The sequence below is a fragment of the Tenrec ecaudatus genome, chromosome 4 (genome assembly GCF_050624435.1).
Source record: "Tenrec ecaudatus isolate mTenEca1 chromosome 4, mTenEca1.hap1, whole genome shotgun sequence".
Lineage (NCBI taxonomy): Eukaryota > Metazoa > Chordata > Mammalia > Afrosoricida > Tenrecidae > Tenrec > Tenrec ecaudatus.
Window position 1 is genome coordinate 20991806 of NC_134533.1, and position 22649 is coordinate 21014454.

Here is a 22649-nt window from a genome sequence, read left to right on the forward strand (position 1 = left end):
AATGTATTTTTAAAAGAATAAAAATTATCGAGAATTGGATGCCCTCATTAATGGATTCTCCCAAGTTTCCCTGATTGTGACTGTATAAAGTACTACTTATCAAAGAGTACAGATTCTGAGTTAGGATATATTGTTCATGGTCAGCAATGGCAGAATTAAGGTTTCAGTAAAAGGTTGAGCGAAGTTGATGTCACATTGATCCATAATGATCTTACTTATTCTGACATTGTATCTAACTCTGAGATAAATACTAGACATTTATATTGTCAACAATTAAAACAATTACCATTTTATACTGATTGACTATTATACAATAAAACACACAATTACATTTCATGTCTGTCCACATTTAATTCTCTGGTTGAATATGTCATCATATCCTCATTTGCTTTCTGAGGCAATTTTGACACGCCATAGCTTCCTCACAGCATTCTTTACTTCTGCATTCCTTAAGGTATAGATGAGGGGGTTGAGAAAAGGTGTGCCAATGGTATAAAACACCTCCACTAATTTGTCCATGGGAAAAGTGGTTGCTGGACGTGTGTACATGAATATACATGGACATAAAGATAAGATGACCACAATGATGTGAGAGGTGCAAGTGGAGAGGGCTTTTTTCCTCCCTTCCGCACTGTGATTTCGCAGGGAGTACAGGATGACAAAGTATGAGATCATCAGAAGCAAGAAACTACTGGAGCAAATGGCCCCACTGTTGGCAACTAATAGGAGGTTGATCACATAAGTGTCCATACAGGCAAGTTTCAACAAGGGCTGGAGGTCACAGCAATAATGATCAATCAAATTGGGTCCACAGAAAGGCAGTTTCAAGGCCAGGAAAATCTGAGCAATAGAATGTATAGAAGATCCTATCCAGGCAAGAAGAATCAAGATGATGCAGACCTGTCTTCTCATGATGACCGGGTAACGCAGAGGCTTACAGATGGCCACATAGTGATCAGCAGCCATGAGGACGAGGACAAAGATCTCCATGGCGCCAAATAAATGCAGGGCAAACACTTGTGTCATGCATTCATTGTAGGAAATGACTTTCTTTGCAGAGAGAGCATCTGAAAGTAGTCTCGGGGCGGTGCTAGTTGTAAAGCAGATATCAGCAAAGGATAAATAAAATAGAAAGAAATACATGGGACTTCCTAGAGATCGACTGAACTTGATGGTCACAATAATGAGCAAATTTCCCACCACAGTTCCAGAGTAGAAAACTAAGAAGATTATGAATACCACTTTCTGCTTCACCGGATCCTGTGTCAATCCTAAGAGTATGAACTCAGTAACACTCCTATTTTGATGCATTGCTTCAGTAGATGTGGGGAAAGTAGATGTTAGTATTAATCTGAAAGGAGAATTTAAATAGTTTGCTAAATGAATACTGTATTTGTAGTTCAAATATCTATTCCTGGTCATGGAAGTTGTACTTACCTGTTAGTAATCACATCTCTGGTTATCGTTTTTTATGAACAAAGTGAAATTACATAATAGTTAAATATTTAAGCTATTGCTTATAAGACTCTGATAGGAAAATCATGAAAACATAACTGCTCATTACAAATAATTTATATAAATATAAAGGATTTCCTATCAGTGTATAATTAACTGAGTTAAATTTTATCTTCAGTTTTCAGCAAGTATTTTCTGAAGTAGCCTGTTTTAAACAAACCCAAATATAAATATACATGTATATATATATATATAAATTCTACTGTTGAATATATGATGACATATTTAACCATAGAATTAAATCTGGACAGACATATATATATATGGAGAGAGAGAGAATGTGAGTGTGTCTTACTTCAAAGTAGCACTTTCATAATGGTTAATTGGTAGTCTAGTTATAAAGTTTTATCATACCACATTATCAAAAATTACATTCTCCACTTTATTTATGATGCTCCTCTGATTCTTCTAACATAATTTCTTAAGATACAGAATAGGTCTTAAGCTATAGTTAAGGAAGGGGAGACGGAGAGCATCAACCATATATCAGAACAGCTTTTTGTGCTCCCAGCTTACTCAGTAAGGGCCTAGAAACGAGCTCAAGGACTTCCCAATCATAGTGAAAAACTTCAGTGTGTTTTTTGTTGTGTATGTTCATGCTTTCCTAAGCCGTAACTTTAAGTAAGAGAATTAGAAGTCAAAGAGTAACTTCTGCCATTCATATACATCTAATTATATGCCTGATCCAGGGGACGGTACATGCTACTATGCCTCATATTAAATGTGAGGCAAGACATTGAATAAACTAATAATACTTGATACATTTAATTATGATGTTAGTGATAAATCAGAACCTATCATGATGGCCAAAAGAACAATTAAGATTCTTTGGAATGAGTACAAATAAAGTTCTTTTCTAAAAAAAAATCACTTTATTGGGGGTTCATAAAAACTCTCCTTTGAAGCAAGAAAGATGAGACTTTATCTCCCTTACTCTGGACATGTTAGTAGGAGGGCTAATCCCTGTAGATGAACACAATGGTAGTTAAATTGGAGAGTCAGAGAAAAATAGGAAGTTCCTTAATGAGATGGACTGTCACAGTGGCTGCAGTAATAGGCTGAAGTACAGCAACGGTTGTTCAGATGGTGTAGGAATGGGCACCGTTCCACTCGCCATGTTATATATAGATGTGCTATGAAGAGCAGCCAGTTCAGCAGTACCTAACAACAATCATAACTTCCAGAAATTCTGCAACTCCTTTAATGCACAATACCTCACTTATTACTCCCATGGTGGCATAATCAAATAAACATTAGTGTCAAACAGGTGAATGTAATTTGTAACATTTGCAGGCATCATTTGATTTTTAAAGAGATTCCACCAATCTTTATTTTCAGTCAATGCTGCAGAACAATGAACAAAAATGTTCAATTTTGAGAAGCTATTTTTTCTATCTAAAGAATTAAACATTTGAAAAGGTATTTGATTTCATCATAATTTAAGACATTAAATTAGAATACCAGCTAGATTTTGTTTTCAAATACAATAAAATATTTAGAATATCAATTAAATTAGCATATATTGCTTGTAAAGGCATGGAGTCCCAGCCATCTCATATTGTTTTTATGAGTTTAACTGAGTTTAATCTCTTAGTCTGTGATGTTTACCATACTCCATATTAAATATTTATCAGCCATTGATTGCATTTCCTGTAGATTCAATTACAAGCAGAAAGGTGATCATTGAAACCCTGTCTATGATAGCAAAATATCAGAAATAAATGTCCACCAAAAAGTCATTCAGTAAACTAGAAGCATTACTTTTATGCAACTGGTCATAGGACATATGTGCATAGACCATTGAAATATTATATATTGTAAAGAAAAATATCAGAGAACATGAGCATATACTTATATTAATAATATTTCCATTAAAGTGAGTAAACATAGGTTATACAATTAATCATTTATGTAATAGTTTATTGATTGAAAGGGTTTGGAGAAAGTCCTAATATTTGGAGTTTCTATGGAGAGAAACTGAATTTTGGGTGTCAGTGATGATGACAAACAGCTACTTTTAGAGACCTGTCTGTTGGTGATATTAGAAGACATGTCCTAAGCATGGTTTGAATTAAAAAAGAAAGATTTTGAAAATCTTACCATAAGAGATGAACTAATTAATTCATTTATATTGCCTTACCAGTGAACCCTCAAACCTTCTGATATAGGTAGAAAATTAAAAGTTATTTTCAGTTTCTATCTACAAAGTGATATGTGAATGTGAATTACCCCGTGTGATCACTGGGGTCCTATAGCATAATGGCCATGCATTGGGCTGCTAACTGCAAGGTCTAGTGTTCAAAATCACCAATTATCTCAGAAACTCACAAGGGCAGTTCTACCTGCACCTTCAGGATTGCCATGTGTTGGTTGTCTTTTTAAAAATATATCACTCCTTATAAAGTACACAGCATTTGTGTTTATAACTCTGTGAAGACACATATTACAGATGTTATATTCTGTATCCTCAAGTTGATTCCAATTCATAGCAATCCAATATAATAGAATAAACTATTCATCAGTTTAACTGAACTGTAATAATTATGGGGCTAGATCAGAGTGATTTTAATAACTTTCAACAAAGTAGTTTTTGCCAAGTTATAAACACAACTGAATTGTTTTCCAGCGAAAGCGTACCTTCTTCTATGCAGAGGCTGGGCTGTTCAGCTGTTCTCTTTTCTTGCCCCAGTCACTTGGAAGCCACCCACTCAAATGAGGAACAACAACAGCAAAAAGACGAGCTTCTAAACCTCTGATTGTTCTGAAACCAGAGTCTTTTTGATCTCCCAAGAAGCTTAGGCTCTCCTCTGTCCTCTAGAAGGCAATCTAAATTGGTCACAACATCAATCCACAGGCTCTGAAACCCAAACATGCTCAAGAATTTGACTGTGAAATGCTTCCCTTAGGAATGTTCAACCCGAATGATGCAAAATATAGGAGCCTGGGGAAGATCATTCCCTAAAGTGCCCCTTCCATTCCAATTAAAAAGCATGGAGCCAGATGTGATACAGAGTTTACCGATAGTTTGTCTTCTTGTTATGGGTGTAGGGGGGATGACCTATTACTGAAATGAAAAATATTTGAGTCATAAATAAAATTGTATTAGAATTAAAATGATGGTCATCTAGAGCAGTGGCTCTCAACCTTCCTAATGCTGAGACCCTTTAATAGAGTTCCTCATGTTGTGGAGACCCGTATGAGGGCGTATCTGCATGTGAGTAGACCCGCTTGGATGCATGGAGGAGCAGTGTCTCACTCCCTAAGGGTATCAGAAATGTGGTCTTAGGCAACCCCTGTGAAAGGGCAGTTCAACCCCCACAAAGGGGTTTCAAACCACAGCTTGAGAACCGCTGATCTAGAACCAAAATTTTGGTTCTTAATACCAATTTCCACTAAAAAAAAGTCTTGGGTAAATGGCTGCTGGTATAAGGTAGAAGCAGGAATATAAATTAATATCATGTTAGTTCTAGGAAGTATAAAATTACTCAAATGCATAAATATATAATCTAGAGTGTAAAAAATATTGTAACCATTATATAAGTTCATATATGTATAGGTTTATTCCAGTAATAATAAAAAAAATTAACTCACAGATTAATAGGTCGATACTGACTAATAAAGACCCTGCAGGACAGGGTGGAGGTGCTCCTGTGAGTTTCTGAGATGCTGACGCTTCACAGGAGTTGAAAGCACCATCTCTCTCCCTCAGAGAAAGTGAAATACAAGCCTAATAGCACATTGGATTAATTGTTTTCATGTGTCTTGAATTACATCTTACCTCTGGAGATAGAGAAATAGTAGCATCTTAGATAGCCATACGTGTAATTTAGAATTTAAATGATTTAGCTCATATAATTACATTTTTTATTACATTTCAAAGTACTGTATATACTCAAATATAAGGTGACCCAAGTATAAGCCGATGTACTTAATTATTACCTGGGAAACCAGAAAAACTGATTGACTCGAGTATAAGCCTAGGGTCGGAAATGCAGGATGTGAATAAACACAGAGACCAGAGGGGACAGACAGAGCACAGCCACAGACACATCCTTACCAGTTCAGATGCTGGTGTAAATGAATCGCTAAGGGTGCTTCTGTGAATTGGAGTTGTTCATGTCATAGGATGGCTCTGATTGGTTAGATGTGAGTAAACAAACATTCAAAGGCCTGCAGTGTCAGCAGGGCTTTGAATGAACAGTGGAGGAACAGCAATTACCCGCGAGATACTGCACCTTGTTGGGGTACCACTGACCCATGTATAAGCCAAACCCAATTTTTCAGCACATTTTTTGTGCTGAAAAAACTCAGCTTATACATGAGTATATACGGTAGTTCCTATTTTTTTAAATGATAAATTGGACTTCATAAAATCAAAAAATTATTTTGTAACAAATTCAGATAACTAGCGATCAATTATTCAAGAACTGATTATGTTATTGAGGCCTCTGGTTTCTCTGGGCAGATTCCAGTGTGTTTATTTGTTTGGGGTATAGGTAAGAGAGGGGAGCAACTATTTCATCCTATGGAATAAAACAGTCTAGCTTGCATGAACTTCAAATAACATTGGAGTTTTTTGAGTTAGTCAACCAGTAAAACCTTCATCTGGACATGCTTAATTATGAAATGCTAGAATCCTTTGTTTATTTCAAGATGTTTGACATTCAAGTCTGGAAGAAATACTCACATTAGAAATTCCCACATTTTGCTACTTGGAAAGTACTAGTTTTTGAGCCATGTCATTATCCACTAGACGCTGTGATGCTCCTAATTATCCTTATATAAAAAAGGACTCTTTTTTGAGCACTAGATTATGTAACAATTTCAAGAGTATCAATTCTTTCACAATATATTTGTTTTTGTTATTATTATATTGCTAAGTAGATAGGAAGATACACATTATTCAGATAACCAATATTATGGGGTCAAAAAAGGGTCCAAGGATTTTCCATCAAGCAATTATACAAAGCATGGAACACAAAGAGAACTGTCTAAAATTTATGACTGGTGGATGCAATAGTTAATTTTATGTCAACTTGAAGATATATTAAAGTGTAGGGTCATATTCAAACTGTTAACCACAGTCCATCACACACTGATGATGCCTCCTTGCAGAGGGGTGGCAGGGGTGGCCTTCTCATAGGCAGGACTGAGCAAACTTCCCGCTCTCTCTGCCTTCACCTTTCTGCTTGCTGACCCTGAGAGCAGCTGGAGTCCTGCCATGTTTACACCGATCTTGGATCCATGTGACTTTGCACCCACCAGGCTGTGATTTTCCTGCCTTTTGCATCATTGCATGTGGTTGAGTGAGTCTAAAGGAGGACTTGTGGATTAGTATGGGATTTATAGACTTGAGTTGGACAGGACTAATATGCTGATGTGAGTTATAATAAGTTCTTTATAAAGATCTTTCTTTCACAAATGAGTGTCTCTGGATTTGTTTCTCTAGTTATTCCAATCTAACACAGGAGCATATCAATACACCACAGTTACAGGTGGGACCACAGAAGCAGGAATAGGGACCTTGTTTGGAACAAAGACATTATGTTAGAAGAGCTTTCAAGATTGGTCCATGGCTTTCCAACCAAGGCAGTCAGGGTATGACTAACAAGGTAAGACTCATGACTACACGACTCCCACCTAGTATGGTAATCTCCATCAAGGACACCCCAGGCAAGTTCTAAGTGAGAATAATCCTCACTGGACTGGGCGAGGAGGTAATTCACTTTCCAAAGGATTGTGCGTGAGGCAAGACTCTTCTGATCCCAAATGAATTGTCATAAAGAATTTAATGGAGTAGCAATATGCATAGGGACTCTGCACATGGATTTAGGCCTTTCATGGTCATCCATAGATGTCTGCACTTTGATGCCATGGACTCATGATGCCAGGAAACGAGGTCCAGAAACTCCTGTCACTGTTTCAAACCAATGCAGAGTCTTTATTCTAAAATTCTAGGCAAGAGGCAACTATGGGGTTTGAGACTTGCAAACTCATTTAATACTCTTGTAAAAGTCAAGAATGTTGTATATCCAGTTATACATTAAACCATGTGACCGAAGCAGGTGTTTGCAATGATCACAGGAAGAGATTAGCAGGTTTTTATACTGTCACAAGAAGGGACAAGCAGATTTTCATAAAGATCCGCAGTTACATACTTTAAGAAGGCAAGTTTCGCAAGGAATCTTAGGGAATTTCATATGTGTGTGTGTGTGTGTGTGTGTGTGTGTGTGTGTGTGTGTGTGTGTTTCTCAAGGACCCGTTAAATCACCTCTCCTAAAGCTACATATACACTTGTTTATCTAAAATTAATGGACAAGTTCGTGCCTGGCCTTACCAGACCACTGTCCCCTGAAACCTCTGAGTGGAGGATGCTTCATGCCTGACTACTTCTTTAAATGTCCTTAGCCGTTCTGATTGCATAGTGGTTACACTTTGAATTGTGATTCATGGTATCTGAAGTTCTAAAACACCAGATGCTTTGGAGTGAGAAAAATAGTACTTAATCCCCATAAACTCTCAGAATAGGTATAGTCTTGGAAACCCAAAGCAGCAGTTCCTGTCCTATAGACCACAAGGTACACAATATAATGAGAAATAAGAATGGGCATTACATAGTGCGCAAGGGTTCAATAGACCAATAACACATAAACATAATAAAATATGCACCCAATAATGATATTCAAAATTCATCAACCATACACCCAATAAGATGAAACAAGAAATCACCAGTTCAACAGTCATAAGCAGAGATTTTAATACTCAGATCTCCAGGAAAGATAGATCAGTAGGTAAGAAATGCAATAAAGAATAGAAGAGCTGATCAAGGCAATTATAATCTTTTAGATATTTACAGAGCTCTCCAACCAACAGGGAGAAAAAAATACACATCCTTCTTCAATGCACACAGCTCATAATCTATAGTAAAGTATACACTGGTCCATAAAACAAGATTGAGAGAATTAAAATGCATAGAGATCATTTGAGCCACTTTTTCTGACCAAAGCGCCATAAAGCTATAAATCAAGCAGAGAAAGGACAACAACACAAAATGACAAACCCTAGGAGACTCAAAAGCACACTACTCAAACAGGAGTGGCTTGTAATCCAAATTAGAGAGAAAATCAGGAAGTTCATTGACAGCAATGGGAATGAAAACACAATATACCGAAACCTATGGCACACAGTAAAGGCAGTTATCAGAGGTCCCTACTTTGCAATAAATACACACATGAAACAGGAGAAGATAATCCTGGTCAGAACCTTAACACAGTACCTCTAACAATTAGACCAGAGTCAACAGCACAATCCATCAAGCAGCAAAAGAAAGAAATCCTAGAAATAAGGGCGGAAGTGAGCTGAAAAACAGAATGATGGAAAAAAGTAAACAACGCAAAAGTTTGTTCTTTGAAAGGATGATCAGAATTGAAAAACTGGGTTAATACAGGGTAATCTAATAACTTTAAAACTATTCAATTAAGAAATATATTTTTGGTGTGTAATCTTAATTATAAATACTTACTGGAAACTATTCAGATATAGATTGTGTGTCTATCTCCACCATTCTTCCAAGTACACTGATATTGCAAGGCTTACATAGTAAGTGGTTTATTGAGTCCGTATCCTACAAACATTGCCTGGGACACAAGACCTGTTTGTGAAGAACAGAAAATTGATATTGTTCTCATGATCTCAGACTTAATTGATATTTCCATGTATCTCATACTTCATGGCAGCCAATCTTATAGAAAGATTAGGAAAATATCATTAGCTACTGTTGAATAGCCTCCACTCATGGATACCTTGTGTACAAAAGTGTGAGTTCTTTGTTGTGCTATTGTGGCAATCCATATCAACATCTCTATCACCCTTGTCCATTTTTTATACATCAGGAATGGTGTTCGATTCCAGCAATTCAGCCCTCCTGACACAATGATTGCAGTCCTTGGAGTGCTCACTGCAAAGTCAGCAACTTAACACCACCAGCTGCTCTGTAGGTGAAAGACAGGACTTTCTATTCCAGTGAAGAATTAAGGTCTCAAAATCTCAGAGGGAAGTTCTATGCTGTTCTATTGGTTACTGTGAGTTTAGTTTGGTTTTTTCGTCTTTGCTCTCTGATATGTCCAAGAGCTTTCGACTACAAATTGGGCTACTACTCCCACAGTCAGTTGTTTGAATCCATCAGCCACTCCACAGAAGAAAGATGAAGCGCTCTGGACTTGTGAAGATGCACAGCCCCAGAAATCCACAGGAGGAGTTCTGCTCTTTCTTACAGGGATGTTAGAGTCAGAATTGACTCCATGGTGGTGTGTGTTTTTATTAGTAACAAGAAAACGATGGCAGAGCCAAAGTGTGCAAAGCAAATAGTTCCCTGTTGTGATTCACAAAGTTTCATTGCTGACTTTCAAAAACAGTTTCTTCTTTCTAGTGTAGTCTAGCTGCTCAGCAGAAGTTTGTCTACCTTGGGTTAAAGGAGTAACTCTAGGATATATGGAATATAGCTTAGAAAAAATAATCCTCCAGTCATTCCGTATCTATTTAACCCTTCCTTTTGGTGCAAAGTGATGCTCTAATGTTGCAGCATCTCAGAATTTCCAGATTACTTGATTTGCCATTTTCTATGTACTTCCCCCCCTGATGTTTTTAGCTTTCTCCATTCTGGGAAGTAAGTTATCTACCATTATGTTTTGAAAATGCATGAAACTCTTTGAGCATCTTATATATTAAAAATGTGAGATATTTCAGTAACCAATATGTACATATATATACTTGTCATTGCAAATTAATGCATACTTTTCTTTGCCATTAGTTTGATGACAATACCAAAGTAATAGAAAATCCCAATGTTGGTGGATTGCTCACCACATTGAACAAAAAATTATCCCTTTTTTAAAATATGGATTTATAATTTTCTTTAATGTGAAGACATAAAAAGTAGAAAAAGCAGAGTATGATTTCATCATCTAGATGATGCCCCTTACATGAAGATATAGAGTAATGCATCAGCTTCAATTATTCAGTAATTCATGCATACCCTTAGAACATAAAGACATATTTCAATGTATATAATATAAAATAAATCTAATGGTCTCTTCCCATCATTTTGTAAAAGGACAATCACTATAGTCCTTATGATTTCTTCCTTTAAGAAAATCATATTTCTAGGTACAGATAGTATTTCTGGGTGGTCCAAATGTATAAGTGTTCAATTCTTAATGAAAAGAAAGGTCTTTGAGAAGAAAAATCAGGAAATCTACATCCTAAAATAACAGTTATTGTATTTCCAACAGAGCAGAGTTCTCTGAAAAACATGGCGGGCTGCAATGAATCAGATTTGACACAAGGGCAGCTTTAATTTTTAAGGCATGAGCATACACACACACACACACACACACACACATACACACACACCCTGTTGTGTTCTTAGGTGCTATGAAGTCGATTACCACCATATCGACAGAACAAAACAACAGAGCAACACACTACATGGTCCTGTGTCATCAGCATGATTTGTTTGTTCGTTTACAAATTCATGTACCAACTTTCTCTGGTCCCAGCATCCCAGCCAGGTGGGCTGTTGACTTCTATCTTGTTCCATGGATCAGGAAAACTGTCATCCTGATTATGATCTTGACACTGCTCCTCAGCTCTGCCCCAAGGCTTAATTCAGGGTCTACTGCTTGGTATGGTTTCCATGTGGCAAGATCTCTGGTGTCTTTGCTGTCTCCTCCACTTCAGGTAGAAATTTTGCAGGTTCTTGGCAATGCTTTCTTGATGAACCTGGGTCTTTTTGTTCCAACTTCTGAAATTACTGTCTTATACCTAAAGTAATGACAAAATAAACTAATCACCTCTATGAGTGTTTTACTTGCCTTATTGGCATGGTCCCACCCAATCACTGGGTGGGAGTCACAAAGACTTGGATAGATGAACCATATATGAATGGAAAATTTCACTCTATTCCAAAAATATTATGACGTGAAGATAAGACCCTTAATCTAAATAAATGCGGGTATGTTGGTAACCCAGTGATAAGATTGCTTGATTGCTAAACAAGAAGGCCAGCAGTTTGAATGCACCCACTGTTAGTTGGGAGAAAGATCTGGCAATCTACAACTATAAAGATTAACAGGATGGAAAATTCTATAGGACTGTTCCATTCTCTCTTACCAAGTTGTCATGGGAAGGATTTGACTTGAGAGTGGTGGAAATGGAACGATGGTATTAAAAATCAAGCTTGTAAAAGCTTTCTAAAGAATAAGCTTATAGGAAATAAAGGAAAGAATTAGGAGGCAAAAGACATTTATAGAGATCTAAATATTGGCATGTACCTATGTAAATATATTTTATATAACAATAGGGAAATAAATCTATGTACTTATATTTATATGTTAAGTATTAAGATAACAGATGGACATTGGGCCTCAATTCAAGTACTCCCTCAATGTAAGAACATTTTGTTGTAATAATCCAGTATTCTGTGATACTCACCTTCCCCACACAATCTCTGATGACAAAATGGGTGCACAAGTAAATGGGGAGATGAAGACTTGTGGGAAACAGAAGGATTTCTCCCAAGCTGTCTCCCACAAATATATGCCAAACTTGGCTGCTTGCAAATAACTATACGCTTTGAGGTCATCAGGAGTAGATCAGGGGTCATTCTTCATAAGCGCTATCAGCCATCTAGAGCAAGCAGACACCACTGTTATCCCACAACAAGTAGGGTCCACTCCCTTCTGATAAGGATAGTAGTTGTCTGTTTCCTTGCAGGAGACCCCAGAGAGATCAAACCTGCCCAAAGATGACTAAGACTAGGCTGCCATCCTAAATCTAGGACCCGCCCATCTTGTAACATGTATACCCAAGATCCCTCCTCTCCCTATTGCGTGTATTTCCCTAGACCACCCCCTCGCATTACTGTATTGCCTATACCACAACCCCTTCCTGTGACGTATATCCTCATCTGTAATTAGGGGGCCTGCATGTTCCCAGAGAAGATAAAAGCCTGGGCTAGCAGTAAAGATCTCTCTTTCTCCTTCCACATGGACGATCAAGATCAAGCGGGGATGAGGTGAGTATGCTGCCATGAATTGTGTCTGACTTCATTTCTCTCAATTTTTCTTTTCTGTCTCTCATGCTCTCTATAACTTTACTATGATCTTTACTTATTATCGCTGTACAAGTGCACCTACCAGACCCGTAATGATGTGTTAGGAGCTGATTTCTCCTGACAAAAGCTGATGGTGCCCGGCTATCAAAAGATTTAGCGTCTGGACTCTTAAAGATAAACAAACAGCCATCTAACTGAGAAGAAACACGGCCCACATGGAAGAAACAAAGTAAATTGTGTGATCATGAGGTGTTGACAGGATCAGGACCACGCATCAAAGAACAAAAAATCATATCATTGTGAATGATGGGGAGTGCAAAGTGGAGACCAAACGCCCATGTGTAGGCAAGTGGACATCCTCTTAAAGAAGGGTTGTAAGGAGAAGACAAGCCAGCCCAGGTTCAGTAGAGCACTCATGAAATACACAATTCTCCTCTAGTTCTCAGCCCCACTATCATGACCTCAATTCTACCTAACAAATCTGACTAGTACAGAGCATGTTCACTGATACATATAAGAGCTCACATATAAGATACTCCCTCAGGGCCAATAATGCATATAAAGATAGCAGGTAGGGAAGGGGAAAGTGGACAGAGAAAGGGGGAGCTGATGACAATGATCTACATATAACCATTCCCAGGGGGATGAACAACATAAAAGTGGGTGAATAGAGACAGCAGTTCATGTAAGACATGGGAGGCAGGATTGTTAAATTATCAAGGGTTCATGATGGAGGGAGGGGAGGTGGAAAATGAAGAGCTGATATAAAGGGCTCAGGTCAAAAGAAAACACGTTGAAAATGATGGCAAAATATGCACAAATGTGCTTTACATATAGATGAATGTATGGATTGTGATTAGGTCTGTAAGAGCCCTCAATGAAATGATTTTTAAAAAGAAGTAATATGGATATACCTTAAATAATAGGTTTGGGTTAATATTTTGGTTTTGTTTGATGGGTTTCTTTTCGTTAGGTATTACTCAATCTTTGGTCATGACTATATTAAATATATTTCTTATAAACTAGTTTGTGTACCTCTCTTATAGCACTTATTAAAATATTAACTGCATGAAATAATAAACCAGCTTTCAATTTAAAGGGAAAAAAGTTTAAGCTTATAAATCCACCAGGATCTCTCTTGTTCTGCAATTCTTAACTATCCCCAGAATTTTTTTAATGGCATTGTATCCTGTACCTATTCAGATGGATTAGAGTTCTCCTGTGTAATCTGGACTCGCCCCATGGAACATCACAACAAAGTAAATTAATTTGCATTTTGGGGATGATAGGGAAAATAGAGAACAGAGCTATTACTCTTGGCCTTCTTCCAGCTCTGTTGCTTCATTCTTAATGGGGAACTTCATTATTTTACTCATAATTATTTGCAACCACCTAATTGACCAATAAACGTGCTACATTTTCTGCCACTTCTCCCTGAAAGACTTGTGCCAATCCACCTCTGTGGTCCTCTGACTGATCAGAGACTTCTCTGAGAGAGGAAAATATGCCCTGTAACAACTGTATGCAGGTCCTCACTCCCATTCACTAGCAAGGGTGATAGAGGTATGTTGGCATTCCTGGCATTTGAAAGCTGTGCTGCGTGTCAGCAAGCATTATTTACATGGTTCTCATGAACCATCACAAGTAGACCATGCAGGTCACAGAGGTCCGGGAGAAAGGTTTGGGCAATCTCTTGCTGGTGGTTCTCCAATTACCTTTCTGTAGCCCCAGTAAAGTAAACTGCTGCCTATACAAGGTGTGCCCCCTTCCTTATGAGGTGTGCAATGGTAGTCACACTGTCTTGCTATTAAGTGATGCCAAGCTAATTCTGACTCACACTGACCCCATGTACAAAGGAAAGAGCTAATCATCTTCACAATTGTTATATTTGAGCTCATTGTTTAGCAACAATGGGTTATAGCTGCTGCTATTAGTTTATTGCCAGTTTCAGGAGGGTGGAAGTTGTATTTGTTGTTGCTCTATGGATTCTTACATACTTTCAGTGTACCATTTGGACCCACTGCTTAGCCAAATGGTAGAGCTATCTTGACCTGCAGTTCTCATATAGAATTGTGGTTTTATTTTTGTGACTCATCTATACTTCACTTCTCCATGCTGGAAGTGAGAACAAGATTAAGAAAATGTTACTGCTTTACATTGGGACCATACCCATAACCTATTCCCTGAGAAAATGGAGATGAAATTTGCCATGAGGACCTTCCCAACAGGATCACTCAAGACAAAATGGATTCATAAGCAAATGTGGTGAAGAAAGTGGATGGTTCCGCGCCATCAAAAGATAAAGTGTCTGTTGTCTAAAAGTCATGAAAACAAGTGGCCATCTAGCAGGGAACTAATAAGCCCATATAGAGAATGTTCATCAGCCTGTGTGAACATGAGGTGTTGACAGAATCAGGTATCAAATGATCCCATGCAAACAATTACATTGATGTACATGAGGGGGGTTGCAGTGGAGACCCAAAGCCCATCCATAGACAATTGGACATCTCCCCTCAGAATGGTTACAAGTAAGGGATGATTCAACCAGGGTGCAGTATGACACAACAAAACACACATCATTCCCTAAGTTGCTGAACGCTCCCTCTATTCCCGCACTATCATGACCCAGTTCTACTTTGCAACTGCAGCTGCGCCAGATTACACTCATTGTTGATGATAAGAGCTCTTGACAAATGGAATTCAAGACAGATAAAAGTCCTGAAGAATAGTAGTTAGAGTAGCAATAGAGAGAAGGCGGGTAGGGGACAGGCAAGGAGAAATGGGGAACACATTACAGGGTTGGATATATAGACTCCCTCAGGGGGATGAATAGTAGAGATGTGGTTGAAGGGAAACAACGGACACTATATGATATAAAAATTAAAGTAATAATATATATATCAAGACAGCAGGAGAGTTGTGGAAGGAGGGAGAGAAAGAGAAGTTGATACCAAGTACTCAAGTCGAAAAATTTTTTGAAATACTGATGGCAACTTATGCACAGTTGAATGATGGATTGCTATAAGAATTGTAAGAACCTCCCAATAAAATGATTAATTAAAAAACAGATATATTTGCCATAATTCACTGCGGTAATAAGCACTGTGTACTGTTTCTATGTAAATAAAAGAAGCATGCTTTGTGTGTATGTGGGGAGAGGGTGGTTGGTGAATATGGGCATTGGGGGACTTGGGGATCTAGAGGAGAAGTTAAGAAAGGAATCAATTACATCAGAGAATGCCACCCAGCAGAATCAACATGTTTTCGTTTCTATTGAACTTTATTTAAGGAGGACATAAACTTTATTTGGAGAAAATATGATGAAATTATATATTAAGTCAATGAAGAAAAGCTTTGAATAAAAATTACTTGCTAGGCTTTCTTTCTAGTATTCTTTTAGCACAATGCCTCATCTGTAGACATATCTTTTGAATAAATATATCAAAGAACTGATCTGTTGTTTTGCTCAGCTAATGAGTTTAATGTGAAATGTAAGAAATTCTGTTCCTAAGTACATGATGTTATTAGAAACTGAAACTTACTAAAGGAATGCCATTTTTATTAAGAGAATACTGTGATGAGAATGCATATATGAATAGGTTCATCACTGGAATTGCAGGATGGTAGGTAATCACCGGCTAGAGGAAGTGGAGAAGTCATGAGTGAAGACAGCTGGAGAGGTGTTGAAGGCCATGTTAGATTGCGAGTGAGACAATTCTTCCACATGACTTCATAGATCAGTGATGCTGCTTTCCTTGACCCATTTCTTCAGCTCTGCATCTAGGTCTGTGGAATTCTCCATAGGGAACAATTTAGAGGCTCTGAGGAGCCCTTGTGGCATAAAAGGACACAAGATGAGTGGCATTCCCTTCTGTAAGGATTCACGCTCTCAGAGACACTGGGGCAGCTCTCTTCTGTCCTACAGTCAGTGTGCGTCAGAGTCAGCTCGATGACATTGGATTTTTGTTTCACTGTGCTTAGTCTTTCTTTGTATCTACTTTAAGATCTGAGAGTTACCTATGAGAAGGTCATAACATACCCAAGATATTTCCAAGGAATATCTAATTCTAATACATGTTGCATTCTACCCTACACAAATATAACATTTATCCAGATACATTTGATTGCACTAAAAATCATTTAGACAAAATGTTATAAAAAATTATGCACATTGTCTTATTTTTATTTGTGTTCTGATAATTTCATTATAAATATGCCACAAACTACCATTTATGTACCATAAGGACCATTGGACACACCTGCTTTCAAGGCTTGGGGCTACACCAGATGACAGCAAATGCCTTGGACTTTAGGCTTCCTCATTGGAGTCAAGCACAAGGAAACCCAGTAAAAGAAGCACATAGGCTTGGATCAGGAGCCCTGGGGGCACAGTGGAGTAAGCTTGAGATGTTGCTGGAAACTACACAGAAAGTCAGTAGTCTGTCCCCATCATTTCTAGGGAGAAAGCTGAGGTAGTCTGCTCCTGTAAAAGTTCTTAAATGCACTAGACCATTATTATGGACAGGAGACCAGTGACATGTGCTAGAGATATGCTAGAATTACGTGGTGGGAATGATTCATTTGAGCATCAAAGACATTGATTCGTTATATTTTACTATGTTGTTGTCGAGAATAGGAGTGTACTCAGTGAACCACACATTGATTCCAGAATTTTGCATGCATACACTGTTCTATTATTTAAATCATGCTACCATTCTCAGTCTCCTTTTCCTAAGTGTTCTTCCACGATACTCCTAATTCCAGTGCACCCTAAGTTTTGGATACACTCTTTCTAGTGGTTTTTCTTAATTTTGTCCAACATAGATAGTTCAATGACCTATTAATATTTGTCATAAAGTTAATATTGTGCTCTTCACAATAACTTATCCTTCACAAATAGGGAGCTGACAGGTGATACCTAAGATGAAATATATGTGTTCTATTTTAAGAAACTTTAAAAATTATCTTAAGTCAGAACTATTTCTAAAATGCATTTACATTCAACATCCCTTATTTATTTAAATATCCAAAGATAACACTGAGAAATAATTAGTTTACAATATGATGCAAAAATGTCTTTGAATCATAAACATGGAAAAATATAAAATCATAAATCATTGATAAAATAGAAGGAAAGATCTAATACACTGTGTTGAACTGACCTACAGATGTCAAAATACATTGTTTTCAAAAGCATTTAGTAAAAAATGAATGATTAGAGAGAATTGAATGCTCTCATTAATGGATTTTCCCAAGTTTCCCTGGCTGTGACTGTATAAAGTACTATGTATCAAAGAGTGTAGATTCTGAATTATGATGTATTGTTCATGGAAATCAATGGCAAAAATGAGGTTTCAGGAAAAGATTGAGTCAAGGTGATTTCACATTGGTCCATAATGATCTTACTTATTCTGTCACTGTAACTTACTCTGACATAAAATTCTAAGCATCTATATTGTCAACAATAAAAACAATTGCGATTTTATATTGGTTACCTATTGTATAATATGATACACACAATTATATCTGATGTCTGTCCAGATTTATTATATTATTGAATATGTCATCATATCCTCATTTCATAATTTGCTTTCTGAGGCAATTTTGATGCGCCATAGCTTCCTCATGGCATTCTTTACTTCCGCATTCCGTAAGGTGTAGATGAGGGGGTTGAGAAACGGTGTGACAATGGTATAAAACAGTTCCACCAACTTGTCCATGGGAAAAGTGGTTGGAGGACGTGTGTACACGAATATACATGGACCTAAGGATAAGATGACCACAATGATGTGAGAGGTGCAAGTGGAGAGGGCTTTTTTCCTCCCTTCCGCACTGTGATTTCGCAGAGAGTACAGGATGACAAAGTATGACATCATCAGAAGTAATAAACTATTTGTGCAAATGGCCCCACTGTTCGCCACAAATTGGAGGTTGATCACATAAGTGTCCATACAGGCAAGTTTCAACAAGGGCTGGAGGTCACAGCAATAATGATCAATCAAATTTGGTCCACAGAAGGGCAGTTTCAAGGCCAGGAAAATCTGAGTAATAGAATGTATAAAAGAGACTATCCAGGCAAGAAGAATCAAGATGATGCAGACCTGTCTTCTCATGATGACCGGGTAACGCAGAGGTTTACAGATGGCCACATAGCGGTCAGCAGCCATGAGGACGAGGACAAAGACCTCCATGGCACCAAATAAATGCAGCGCAAACACTTGTGTCAGGCACTCATTGTAGGATATGACCGTCTTTGCAGAGAGAGAATCTGCAAGTAGTCTCGGGGTGATGCTACTTGAAAAGCAGATATCAGCCAAGGATAAATAAAATAGAAAGAAATACATGGGACTCCCTAGAGATCGACTGAACTTGATGGTCACAATAATGAGCAAATTTCCCACCACAGTTCCAGAGTAGAAAACTAAGAAGATTATGAACACCACTTTCTGCTTCACCAGGTCCTGTGTCAATCCTAAGAGTATGAACTCAGTAACACTCTTATTTTGATTCATTGCTTCAATAGACGTGGGGAAGTAGACATTAGAAATAATTAATCTGGAAGGAGAAATTAAATAGTTTAAAAAACGAATACTGCATTTGTAGTTCAAATACCTGCGCCACATCATGGAAGTTCGTCTTACCTGTTGGTTATTCCATCTATTTTTATTGAGTTTTAGGAACAAATTGAAATAAAAAATACTTAGATATTTAAATTGTTGCTTGATGTTTTGATAGGAAAATCATGAAAAATTTAGTGGTGCTTTGAAAGCAATTTAACATAAATGTAATCGTTTACTATCAGTAGATAATTAAGTGAGCTAAATATTTACCTTCAGTTTTCATCAAGGATTTGTCAGAAGTACCCTGTTGCGCATAGACAGAGAGAGAGAGAGAGAATGTGTGACGTACTTTAAAGTACATACATAATGGTTAAACCTGATAATCCGGTTATAAAGTTTTATCATACCATATTAACAAAAGTTCCATTCTTCTCCCAGTTCATGACTTTTGGGCTTCTTTGAACATAGTTTCTTAAGAAACAGGATAGGACTTAGGCTCTAGTTATGAAAAAGGAGAACATCAACCATATATCTGAACATCTTTTCAAAATTCCATGTTCACAACTTCTACAATAAGGATACAGAAAAGAACTCAAAAGGTTCCAAGTCATACTAGAAATATTTCAAGGCAGTTTTGTTGTGTATGTCCATGGTTCTGTTAAATCTTAATTTGAAGAAAGAGAAGTCAAAATAAAAATGTATTTTCTGCTCTTTATGTACATCTAACTATATGTCTGATCTAGATCATGGCAGTGCAATATCTTTTATCTTTAAATCAATGTAAAAGAACAAAGCACATATTTATTTATTTATTTATTCATTTATTTACTTAATAAAAGTTTTTGAGGTGCTATTTTCCTACCTAGAGAATTAAATATTTGAAAAGATATTTGATTTCATTGTAATTTAAGACATCAAAATGTAAATACCAGCTAGATTTTGTTTTCAAATGCAAGTAAGGTTATTTTTAGAAAATCAATTAAAATTAGCATACAGTATTTGCAAAGGCAAAGACTACTACCCATTTCACATTGTTTTTATGAGCTTAAGTTGGTGATGTGTGTAGACAAAATGTATTTTCAGTTTCTATCCAGAGAGTGATGAGTATGAGTGTGTCTTACCACATATGACTACTGGGGTCCTGGCAGCACAGTGGCTATGCACTGGTATAACTGCAGGGTCTACGGTTCAAAATCGCCAGTCAGTCTCAGAAACTCTCAGGGGAGTTCTACACTGTCCTATATGATTGCTATGAGTTATCACTGACTCAGTGAGGATTTTGGTCTTAAAAAATATATATCACCCATTTTATGTTGCACAATATTTATATCACCATATATGGACACATATTATAGATATTGCTATTCTGTATCCGCAAGTTGATTCCAATTCATTGCAATCCACTACCTTAAGGTTTATTAGAGTATACGATTTATGAGGTTAGATCAGTTATTGTACTAACAGTCAGCAAAATAATTTTTCCAAGTACTAAAGACAACTGAATTGTTTTCCAATAAAACCTTACCAACTTGTATGCAGAGCCTGGAATATTCAGTTGTTCTCCTTTCTTGCCACAGTCTCTTGGATGCCACACACTCAAAAGAAAAAAAACAACCACAAAAAAGATGCGCTTCTAAACCTCTGATTGTTCAGAACCAGGGCCTTTTCCATTTCACATTTCATTCACAAAGAAGCTTAGATTCTCCTCTGTTCACTAGAAGGCAAACTAAATTGGTCACAATATCATTGCTCACGCTCTGAATCCCAAACACTCACACGATTTTGACTGTGAAATGCATCTCTTTTGCCTTCCCTGGAGGAGTATTTAACCTGAATGATGCAAAATATAGGAGTCTGGGGAAGATCATTCCCTAAGTGTCCCTTTCCTCCCAATTAAGAAGCCTGAGTCAGATGTACGATAGTGTTTATCTCCACTTTATCTTCTTTTATTGGACATAAGGGGTGTGGCGGGGCTGGGGTCCATTGTTGAATTTAGACAAATTTGGGTCATAAATGACAGTTTTATTAGAATCAAAATGATGATTAGAGCCAAATCCTGATTCGCAATACTATTTTCCACTAAAATAACCCAGAAATTCTTGGAGAAATGGTTGTTGCTTATAAGGTTGGAGTAGGAAGGCAAATTAATAATATATTAGAGCTAAAATGTATAGAAGCACTCAAAGGCATAAATATATAAGCTAATGTTTAAAAACATCATGTGTAGTGTTAAAGTTCATACAAGCACATAGGCTTATTTCAATAATAATAGTAATCATTAATAATAAATAATAATAACTACATTCATTGGCAGAGGTGATGCTGACTCAAAAAGACCCTTTAGGGCGGGGTAGAACTTCCCCTGTGAGTTCTTGAGAATATCACTCTTTACAGGACTAGGCAGCCCCATCTTTCTCTCTCTGGGAAAGTGATATCTTATCTCATGAGGGGTCCTGAGGATTAATAAACAAACAAAATATCCTTAAAAAAGACATATTGTACTGGAATCAGCTAGTTCGAATAGCTGATCTTTACATCAGTCTTTTAAGCAAAATGATTAAGCCTCAAAATCTAGTAGCACTTTGAATTAATTGTTTTCACATGCTTCCAATTGCATCATTCCTGCAAATATTGAGAAACAGTTGCACTTTAGATAACCATGTGTATTTTGTAAACGATCAATAATATAGTCCTTTATCAAGAACACATAAATTATAAGATGACTCTGATTTTTAAAAAACAAATTTGACTTCATGAAAGCAAAAATGCTCAGGGTTTTGTATTTAAGAGAGGGGGTGATTAATGGTCAGTATCTGAAACTTGACAATGCATGTCCCAAACACCTATCAATACTCAATGACATATTAGACATAAACCAAAACATAACTTAGGATTCAAAAAGAGAGCCAAATCATAAATAGAATTTAAGGAGAACATTTACTAAGTCCGAATGGGGACAAAGACAAGGCAAAGAAGAGACATATAATTCAGATAACCATTATATGTGGTCATAAGAGGGTCCAAGGATTTGTGATCAAGAAATTACTTAAGTAAAGCATGGAAGACAAAGGAAATTGTCTAAAATAATAGCTACCAAGACTGATGCCTGTAATAATTAGATCATTTAATATCAACATAGAGATAGATTAATGTGTAGAGTCATATCCAAATTGTCAATCAGATAACTGATGCCTTCTTGAGGGTGTGACCTTCACATAGGCAGGACTGAGAAAACTTCAAGCTCCCTCTCTGCCTTCAGCTTCCTGCTTGCTGATCCTGAGAGCTGCTGGAGCCCTGCCTTGTTTGCACTGACCTTGGATCCAGGTGACTTTGCACCCACCAGGCTATGATCTTCCTGCCTTTTGCATCACTACATGTGGCTGCATGAGTCTGAAGGGCAACCATTGCTGACTTTATGGATTCAAGTTGGACTTTTCTGGAATGTTATCTTGATTTATAAT

General features: G+C 37.2%; 2 protein-coding genes across 2 annotated transcripts; both read right to left on the reverse strand.

Moving 5' to 3' along the window:
• Window positions 1–381: 381 nt before the first annotated feature.
• LOC142446510 (olfactory receptor 4C11-like) lies at window positions 382–1311 on the reverse strand. Its single transcript, XM_075548259.1, has one exon. The coding sequence runs from the start codon at window positions 1309–1311 to the stop codon at window positions 382–384; it is 930 nt and encodes a 309-aa protein (XP_075404374.1).
• A 16896-nt stretch (window positions 1312–18207) lies between these two features.
• Window positions 18208–19140, reverse strand: LOC142445743 (olfactory receptor 4C11-like). The gene has a single exon (XM_075547667.1). It carries the CDS (start codon window positions 19138–19140, stop codon window positions 18208–18210), a length of 933 nt encoding a protein of 310 aa, XP_075403782.1.
• Between the last annotated feature and the right edge of the window lie 3509 nt (window positions 19141–22649).

What these genes read in the sequence shown, in the direction of transcription:
- LOC142446510 (XM_075548259.1), bottom strand. Translation starts at nt 1,311, where the DNA reads ATGCATCAAAATAGGAGTGTTACTGAGTTCATACTCTTAGGATTGACA.
- LOC142445743 (XM_075547667.1), bottom strand. Translation starts at nt 19,140, where the DNA reads ATGAATCAAAATAAGAGTGTTACTGAGTTCATACTCTTAGGATTGACA.